Raw genomic sequence first — 10,523 nt, 5'->3', positions numbered from 1 at the left:
TTAGGAAGATTACGGATACAAAGAGAAGAATAATATAGGAGTGCATTTAAATTTATAGAAATTAAAAAATTATAAGTAATGAAAGAAGTCCACATTGTTGCCACCTAACATTGAGAGCAATGGGAGTATAAAAACGGGAAGTCACAAGTCACTTTTATATTTTTTACCTTAAAAACGATTCAGAAGATACAAATCTTATTTTTTTACCCATAAATATGATTACTCAGATTCTTTGAATTTTAATTATAAATGTCTGAAATTAATACAATACATTAGTTTTCTTTATTTTTTAGATTTTTATCATAAATATCTGTAATTAATATAGCATTACGCTTAATGTGGTTCTTCTTGGTAAATTAAGACGACAACATATGGGGTATTAAGCAAGTAAGAAAAGAAGCGAATTATGTATATTTTATTAATTTCCAAATGAAATGATGGTGAACACTTATAATATTTCAGTTATTACGAATAAAAAAATAGCTAGCAGCTGGATTAGTGCTGGTAATTGTCTCTTTAAGAACCCGATTAGCAATCCTCCGCAGCAAATGACAGTGTCAGTTCAGAAGTATCATACAACATCGTTTTGCCAGCTTGCTGCATTGCTCCGAAAAGGTTTACATTCGCCTCGGATGGAATAATACCTAAACAAAAATCAACAAGAGTGATAGAAAAGACAGTCTCCGGTTTGTCGAGTAGAAAATCCGCGTCTTCAAAGTGAAGTGTCATAGGTGGATACGCGAAATGCCTGTTAGGTTTTGCAAAACAAGTCTTAAAATTACCACGACCTAATCCTTCATCATAATTAATACCCAAATCATGAAAATATGCAATAACCCTTTCCGAAACTTTATCAAAATGTGGTTGGTACATAACGGAAAATGGAGTCCCTGAATCTATGAAAAAACCTCCTTTTCCAGTACGCCGGTCATATTCGAAATCCTTTTTTTCAAGTAAGGGGACTCTAATCCCATTTATGCTAATACCCTCTAAATTCAAGAAATATGGACCGCGGCCAGTAGGAGGAGCAACAAAGGGAGTCTTGGATACATGTTGCGATTCACCTCCGATTGTCGCGTTTGAACCAAACCTTAAATACGTGCTTGGAACTGTTAGAGCCTCACCAGAACTATATGGCTTCAGACAGTGGGAAAAGGTGCTTATTTGTAATTGACTTGTAAGGGACCTAGGCCCCGATCCCAGACCGAGTACTCCAGTAACAAGATCAGGTTTTCCTCTTAGAGAACCAGAACCGAGAAATTCTTCGAAACCATTTTGCCAAAAGCCACAACCCATGATAATATCAAAAGTTTCATTTTGATCTTTATTTACAGTGAATTTTTCTTTAGCCAAAACACCCCTCGACCATGCCGTCGACGGGTAAGATGCTAAGTAAGTACATCGGCCTGCCTCACATCCTCCTGGGAAGCAAAGAGGGTGATGATCCTGACAAAGAAGAGGTTGATAGGTTCTTGAATTTCCTGCTGGATATAAGGGTTTGTCTTGATGGAAATATCGAGAATTATTTCGAGCACCGTCGCATTGAGTCCATATAATCTCGCTGCCAGTATCAACAATTAAGTAGTTTTCCTCGTAAGGTTGTAGAGACAAAGGAAAAGTACCTATTCCTATCTCTGCAACATAAAATGCTCCTACACCTTCGTAAGACACAGGTATGCTTGTAGAATTGGGGTTTATCGGGTTTGTGGTTTCGTTGGAACTTGAATCACTTGATACTTGTATTCCAACGTAACGTGCTCGATCTTTTGATTGTTGGACGAGTCTTTGTAACCTTTCTTCTGGTGTTAAATGATCACCTGGGTACAGAGGTGATTCTTTAGAGTCACTATGGATGATCTTCAAACTAAACCCACTTGGGCTAACTGCAATGACTGAGTTAATTTGTAATAAGGAGACGTGAGAAATTGTGAGAAAAAGAATGAAAAGAGTGATCAGACCCATTTTTTGGTTTATGGTTTCTAGCAATATGGAATAACCATTCTTGTGCTGAATATATATAGGATTGAAAATTAGGTGTCTTATTATGGCATTATCAAAATATATTGTTTTTACAGAAAGATATTGCTTTTATGGCATTACCAAAATATATTGCTTTTACATAAAGATATTGCTTTTATGGCATTATCAATATGGCATTCTCATTTTTTTACAGAAAGATATTGCTTTTATGTATTGTCATTAATTTTCTTCAAAAAATTAAATACTGTTATATAATTTTATGGACTGTGTTGAGTCCAAATCTCTCCACACTTCTCTAACGAGCATATATTTCACATATTCTTTTGATTGGTTGATTATTTAACTGATGACCCCATTACCTTTCATGTTTAGAATCACGACCATCGTTATATAACTCCCTAAATAAAATCAAGGATAGAAATTGAAATGTGAAATATATACACTCGTTAAGGAGTGTGCACGAATTCGTGCTCGACTGTGTTCATCAAAGATATTTCTTTTATGTATTATCATTAATTTATTTCCAGAAATAAATTATCAAGGCTTTTCTTTTTGTGCCACACCAATAGAATGACGCCACATCATTCCTCTCATTAACCATGACTAACTAAATAGATTTTCTATATACTGGTAATCTCTTTTTTAGTCCATAATTGATTATCTTTCCTAAATGACTGCTGTTATATATAGAAAATCTAGTTAGTTAGTTAGTTATCGTTAATGGGAGGAAATATTTGGCGTCATTCTATTGGTGTGGCACATAGGGCACACACAAGCAGTGGCACAGACGATCTGGACCCTTTCTTTTTGTTTCCGTTCCGTTATGGAAAGAATTTTGCTCCCGCGGTGCGGGAGCTTTTTTGATCTAGTAGTTCTATGGCCGTAGGATTTAGGATGATAGGAGGTAAACTAACTGCAGGTTAACCCCAATTATGTCGCCGACTAATTGGTCCAGACTCGGCAAATGATATTTTCTTTATGATCAAATACCAAGTGATGTTATTTGCGCAGAAGTAATAACTTTTAATGATCACCCAATTTTTCTTTCTCGTCGGCAACAAAGCAACGAACTAAAATCCCCTCATATGCTTCCATAACTTCATTCCGACAACACATAATAATATTTATCGACAGCTTGGTGTTCTTGCTCATAAGCAACAACGATGTTGGACAACAATTACTCATTGTGAAGATTGTATTAAAAAAAAGGTTTATTAATATTTAACATCATATTCATGGCCAGTACTAATCAACTTTAATCTCTACAACATCCTTTTCCTCGCCAAACAACAACAACGATAATCATCTCATCCTTGGATCATCATGGTTCAGGTAATCAAGGTCCAAATCAAAACATAAGGTGTTTATCATCAATTTCACAGTCGTTCGTGGCTATTATCATCACCATTAACAACATCATCCAAGGTTTTCTATCTCCACTTACCGGGGATTCACTTGGAGATATCTTCTAGGTTCCAAAAAATAAAGAGATTCGTTATCCCACGGCAACAACAAAACGAACAATTCGTTTAAAATACACGGATAATTGTCAATTATTCGTCGAATAACTGGGGTTAACTTACGGTTAATTGACGTCCCATCTTTCTATATCCTACGGCCATGGAACTACTAGATCAAAAAGGCTCCCCAAGTTATTGAGTTATAATTTCTTTCGTGAAGAAATACATTGCATGATGGGACTCTATATAGTGTACTATTTTTCAAAAGAATAATATAATATCATTTTATATAATAATAATAAAGTTACTTTTTTGGAATTATATTTAAGGATACGGTTTATGTAATATAATATTATTTTATTTATATTAATAGAAAGGATACTGACTTATGTACTATGATTTGATTTTCTATTTTTTTCAAAAAATAAATTTTCATTAATTGAATTGTTTTCTTTCTAATATTGTGGTTAATCTGGAAACGGAAAATAGGTTCCACCAAAAAATGATATGTTCCGGCTTTAATAAAAGTGTTTTTCTGTTATGCGGTGTTGTATTATGCTGTGTAAAAAAACAGTCAAGTGATTGGTAAACTATATAGCTAAAGCTAATTGAAAAGACGGTCACCTTGTGATTGGTTAATTATAGGTTCACTTATTATAGTTGTAACAAATGATGAAAATAATATTGTATAACAAGTGGTGAAAATAGATATCATCTTTTAACTTTTTAATATAGTATTATACTACTATTTTATTGAATTTATATATATATATATATATATATATATATATATATATATATATTTTGAATAACTTTTGTTTAGTATAATTTTAACTAGGGTATTACTCAGGCCGAACCTCTCTTGCGCCTTCTTTAAGGATTTCTTTAATTTTGATCTCATGATCTTCTAAGATTCTTTTAACGTTGTAATCAATCAATCAACTATCATGAGGAAAGTCTCCATGAAAATTTATTTTAATCTATAATAACCTGTTCTGTTCATAACAATTGTCATTCAACAACCATTGCTTACGTTAGAGAGACGTAACAATTTTGTTCAGGAAAAGGAGAAACAAGTTTCTTGGACATTAAATTTAAATAACCCAACGATTCGCATTGCATTGATTTGAAGATAATTAAAGAAATATATTTTTTTCCTTCCAACAATATTATGTCCTTGTTTAAGATAAAAAACTGCCATTATTATAGGAAAAATTTCATAATAACATTAACAAAATTTGTGGAAGGGCAAACCAGAGTCCAATTTTGTGCACACTCCTTTAAAGAGTGTGCACAAAACAAAACAATCTTATTGGTTGTTCAAACACAACCGTTAACTACTAATCAAAATTAATTTTTTATTAATTTTAAATTTATTTGAAATCTAAAATAGGTAAGGAATATATATCATACCTAATTTAATTTAATCTACAACAAATGTAGTGATTTTAAAAAAGGAAATGGATAATGAATTTCTGACTCCATTTTTGAATCACCATGTCCTCTTTGTGTTAGAATTATATATTCATCAACCATTTTCGCATGGCATTTTATGTAATTTTTGTATTTCTACTTTGAACTCCTGCTTTAGCCTTTTCCCTTATTGGTCAGGCATCCAGGAGGTAGTTTTTTGAATCACAATACTTCCACCCCAATCCATGTAAGAAAAAAAATACCGAGAAACCATACAACTACATGAAACTCATCATTTCTCAATTGGATCTTATACACAAGTGTGTGATTTTTTGTTTGGATCTTGGATATTTTTATGCTGTTGTTAGTTCCCAATTGGAACTAAAAGAGCCAATCAGTTTTTGATACAAATTCTTATCATCAGCAGGAGTTTTGTCTAAACAAATTTTACAAAGAGCATGCAGTTCAGTTGAAATTGATAATAATTTCAACTTGTTAAAGTAAATTTTTTAATTAAAACTTAAAAGTCAGAACTTGTCACCTATTTCCTTTTTTAAAAACACCGTATGTTAGGATTGATTGGATATTAAATATATACACCTTCCTTTTTATAGATTTTATACTTAAACAAAATTTAGGAAAAACTAATTTTAATAAATGGTTAACGGTTGTGTTTGAACAACCAATAGGAGTGATTTGTTTTGTGCACACTCTTTAAAGGAGTGTGCACAAAATTGGACTCGGCAAATCAGGTGTAGAAGTTAAAGATTTTTATTAGAGGGAGAGCAAAATGTGATCTGAGGAAAATAAACACTTAGAAAAAACATATGAACCCGTCGATATGAGTGAGGATGTACCTGACTTAGAAGAATCAATTGACCATTTTCAGGAATCTGATGACCTTGAAACTAGGGAAGTTGTGACTAGTCTTTCTAGAGACATAGAAAATTCTAAGTTTGGGGGTGATTATCATTATCCTCTTGCTTTAACTCTTAAAAAGTTCCCTTGTGTAGGACTTGACATCTGTGCCTCAACCATCTTACAAGATTATCTTCATACACGTTTTCCCGAACCTAATGATGTCCAAAAAGAAGCTCAGTTGTTAGAAACCCATCCTCTGGTTGATGTGGTTAACCCAGGCTATGATACCAAGATTTACTTTGTTTTCCCACCAAAAACTTTTCTTCCAATTGTGGGAACATATGATTTTCAGATGTGTCGGTTATTAAGTTTTGAGACTGAACCTAATTACTTTAGGAGAATAGGGTCGACACATTTTCTTAAGGAAGACAACTTTTTTCATTGTGGTCAGCTGTGTGAGTCAAATCTGATTGACTTAGAGGATCCCCAGTTATTCAGGCTTTTGTTATGCGCTTCTAAGTTCTTACTTGAGTATTTCCAGACTCTTCATCCTGATCTTCAGAATGCCTTCGAGGAAATCCAACCAATGAAATCTTTTTATTTAGACCCCTTTATAGAGCCTGGATCTGAACCACAACTAGATATAGTTGTCTTAAGCAAGGGTATGTTCGGTATCTTCTTGGTCTGTTGTAATTTCCTCTTCTTGTGGGTAATACTTTTTGATCCAGATGACCCACAATTATTCCGGCTGCTGCTATATGATTCTACGAGGTGACTAATTCTTCTAATGTCTGGCTGAAGACTTTAAACTTAGCATTTCTTGGGAGGTAACCCATTTTCATGTGACACGGTAATATTCTTCCTTATTTCTTTTCCCTCAAGTGGTAATAGTTTCTCCTTGTTCATGTTTTTAATTTTATCTTTAGAACATTGAGGACAATGTTAGATTTAAGTTTGGGGGTAAGTGATTTGGGATTTTTCGTGGGTTGTAGTTGTAGTGGTAAGGGGTATCGTTCAAACTCGAACTTGTGAAGGTAATGGATTTTTAGATTTAAAAATATATATACAAAAATATTAACAATGGGTGCGAGAGGTAACCAAGACACTAGATTCCACTATTATGCAAAATTGAATGATAAATATTTCAAAACTCTATTCAATTCTTAAGTCCTCTTTTATCTTTAATTCACTATCAATCATACAGATTCTCAAAAATTATTTGTAAACCTTAAGCATAGATTATCAAGAGATTAAACCAAGCATAAATTATCAAACTGAATAACAAATAATTAAGACAATCATTCAAATAATTTAAAACTATGCAAAAGCAGCGATTAGGTGAATTATATAATTAAATGAAATAGTTACCCATTTATGTTGCGTGAATAGCTTCCACCATTGCCTTGGTTACGAGGGAATTAGTCGCTCATCATATTGGAAAACCTCTCAAAGAATTTCATTGATGCTCAAAAGTGTTTTACAATGAAGAGAAAGATAAGTAAATAGTATAAAACAGGATTCTGCGACCCTCAGAAGGCGTCCAGAATCAACGACACAGATATAGTGTTGTTGGTACAACGACTCAGTCGCGGAAAGGAGTGGAAAAGTGTCGAAATAAAGCGACAGTTTTTAACGACTTTCCTGCCTCGTCCAATGTTCTTCGTGTTCTTCAGTTCCAGCAGCAGCAGGAACTTCTTCACAGCGTCTGGTTCTTTGATTTTTACGTCTCTAACTCTCTCCAGACTCTCGACACCTTCTACTCTAACCCAGAAATCCTTTTATACTCAACAGGTAGACGAAATCCTTTGCAATAACTCCCAAAAATCTTCCATTACTCGGACAGTTCATAATATATATTTTTTTCCTTTTTTATTTCGATTACGTATCTGCATCTGTTAATTTCATGGAAACTCACCTTAATTGTCTTCTACACGGTCCAAAAGTGTGTTAGAGTCCTCCATGCATCATCAGAACACGTTCGAAGTCCTCCAAAAATTCTCTCAAACCCGTGACAGACATGAACTGCCCTGTTCCTAACTCGTGAATTTCCTAGACGATTCTAGCCAATTTCGATCGAACCAAAAGCCCCCAACATGTTTGATAGGCCATATCACAACTTCCTACCAAAAATCAGCCATTAAATCTCATGAAATCACGTCCAATTCGTGAATCTAAGCGCTTCCAGTTTAGTGTTCCATTTTCCCGACAAAAAACATAATTCAAAGGAAGAAGATGGTGTCCCCCTATCCAGAATGGGTGTGCAAATAGCAAATGCCCAACTGGGGTGCCCTTTAGTAATTTGGTTTCCCCTTAACCAAAATGGGAGTCCGAATAACAAATGTCCTCAAAGGGTGCCCGAACAACTTTTCCAGCCGATTTTTCCAAAAATGTTTATTTCCAAAAAAATACCTACAAATACACAAAACACCATAATAAGGACGAAAACGAGTACTAACAATACGATACATTGAGGACAAATTAGACACATAAATGCGTCTATCAGTAAGGGAAAAACTTCTAGCATCACATAGTATCTGGTTAGCTAAGTTTACATACTGTTTCTCACTGAAAAGATAGAAATTGGAATGCTAAAGATAACAATCTTTTGAGACATTAGAGAAAAAGACATTGAGATCCTTGAAATTTAGGAGAGAACTTGTTCGTTTTAGAGGGTAACCGTGATGAACCTAACCATCCATGATGGAAAGGAAAGTAGGTCAGGAAATGACAGAAAGACAAAGAAACCTCACAATGTAGTCTTATTTACTGGATTATGACTCCCTCTCAGTAGAAACTTATTATCATCAACAAGCGGAGAGACATCAAAATCTATGAAGAAAGTTGAAGATGTTTAAGGTTTAGAAGCAACAATAGAAAAGAATAATTCAAAAATCAAAGTTGAAGACTTAATTATAAGAGAAAATGATATAAGTTGTTGAAGTTCATGATACCAAGACATCACAAGTTGCGAAGATCCAAGTTCTAAAGTCCTTCTCTCATGGCCATTTAAATTTTTTGTCTTGTTATTTTTATGTTGAAAAAAAAATGAAAAAAAAAAAGAGAAAAAAAATGAAAAAAAAAAAGAGTCATCATTACGTTCTTTTTGTTCTTTGTTAAATAAGGCCATAAGGAAGTAGAAATTTTTAAGTGAAGCAAGAAATCGAAGAGAAGAGTTAATTGTCAAGGTTCTATGAGGTTCGATAGTTTATCATCAACAGTTGAAGACCGAAGAATATGTTGTTTCTACTGAGCACTATGAGAGGGTCGAAGAAAGATACATTTGGTTTCTTTGTTAGTCCGCCTTCAATATGGCACAAGATCTTTCCTGCACTGGCTTAACTCATCACACGTAATTAGTCCAGCTGTGTAGCAAATGTCCCTCTTATCTTTATCTCTCTCATAATCTTATCCAGCTGTAAATCAACGGAAGCATCTTACAATGTTATCTAGCTGTGTAGCGGATATCTCTTTATCTAGCAGTGTTGCGGATGTGTCTCCCCTTTTCTTTAGTCAGCTTTAGAGTTGGCACCTTTAATTTCTCTGGCATTCTAGTTACTTGGAGACAGGTTGAGAATATGTATGTCCTCATAGCTCTTTGGATACTTGTGACCAATTAGAAGTCATGGTTTTGTGGGTATACCTCTGGTAAACCCTCCCGAGACTATAACTCGGTCACTAGGGCCACCTAGTGAGTTTGAATTTTCTTTTCTTTTCTAGAATAAATTTGCTCGAGGACTAGAAAATAATAAATTTGGGGGTATTTGATAGACACATTATTATGTCTAATTTGATCTCAATACTATATATTGTTGGCACTCGATTTTGTACTTATTATGGTGTTTTTATGTTTGTGTAGGTGTTTTTGGAGAAATACACTTGTGTGGAAAAACTTGCTCAAAAAGTGTTATTTGGAACCCCGGAGGAGATTTGCTATTCAGACTCTTAGTTTGGATAAGGGGCACCCAATCGATAAGGGACACCCCATGGTTATTTGCACCCCACTGCTAAGAGCACCCCACTCTGTTTAAGGGGCGGCCTTTCTCATCGTTTGAAGAACAATTTTGGCGGGAATTTTTCTTTCCTTCCTGCATACTTCTGGGAAGAATTCTGCACGAGATTTCCGGTGATTTCTTGTCGGATTAGGATAGGGATTGACCTGTTGAGTCAAAAAAGGGATGATAACGTGTTTGCTGACGTTAAAGAAAGAAGATCTTTTCATATCTCATACAACAGGGAGGATATTTTCTTTCCGGTATGATTTTCTTTAATTGGAAGGAGTGTATGTGTATTTAGGGAGTTTTACTACTACTGGGATGTTTGCTCGCCATGTTTGGAGTACGTTAACACCATAAAACACGTGATAATCTACCACAGACGCATGATGGTGATGAAAATGGAAATTATTTCCGAGAATGGCAGAGGAGAATTAATGAAGATTATTCGGAGTTATTGGGAGTATTTTTTGATTCTGTAGAGTATATAAAGGGTGCTACGGGTTATGAGAAGGGAATGAAGAGTGAGGGGAGGAAACAGAGCGTAGAACAGGAAGTTGCAGAGCTTGTCTCTGCTGCTTCCATTGAAGGAGAGAGCGAATAACATAATAGGCCAAAGAACAGTCGTTCATCAACATTGACAACGACACAGACTGAATCGTTGTATTTGGTACAGTGACAGTGGCATTTCCCATTTATCGTTCTTTGTAACAGTTCATTTTGCAACGCCTTTATACCATTGCAAATCTCTGTTTTCTACTATTTTTCCAATAAAAACACCATTTGATCTATGAGTTATCTTTTTGAGTGTGTTTTC

General features: G+C 34.5%; 1 protein-coding gene across 1 annotated transcript; it reads right to left on the bottom strand.

The window, feature by feature from the left end:
* Positions 1-403: 403 nt before the first annotated feature.
* Positions 404-1,992, bottom strand: LOC113338639 (aspartic proteinase nepenthesin-1-like). The gene has a single exon (XM_026584015.1). It carries the CDS (start codon positions 1,960-1,962, stop codon positions 529-531), a length of 1,434 nt encoding a protein of 477 aa, XP_026439800.1. The 5' UTR covers positions 1,963-1,992; the 3' UTR covers positions 404-528.
* Between the last annotated feature and the right edge of the window lie 8,531 nt (positions 1,993-10,523).

The sequence above is a fragment of the Papaver somniferum genome, chromosome 1, assembly GCF_003573695.1.
Source record: "Papaver somniferum cultivar HN1 chromosome 1, ASM357369v1, whole genome shotgun sequence".
Taxonomy (NCBI): Eukaryota; Viridiplantae; Streptophyta; class Magnoliopsida; order Ranunculales; family Papaveraceae; genus Papaver; species Papaver somniferum.
The sequence above is the reverse complement of the archived record's forward strand: the minus strand, read 5'-3'. Positions and strand labels throughout refer to the sequence as shown.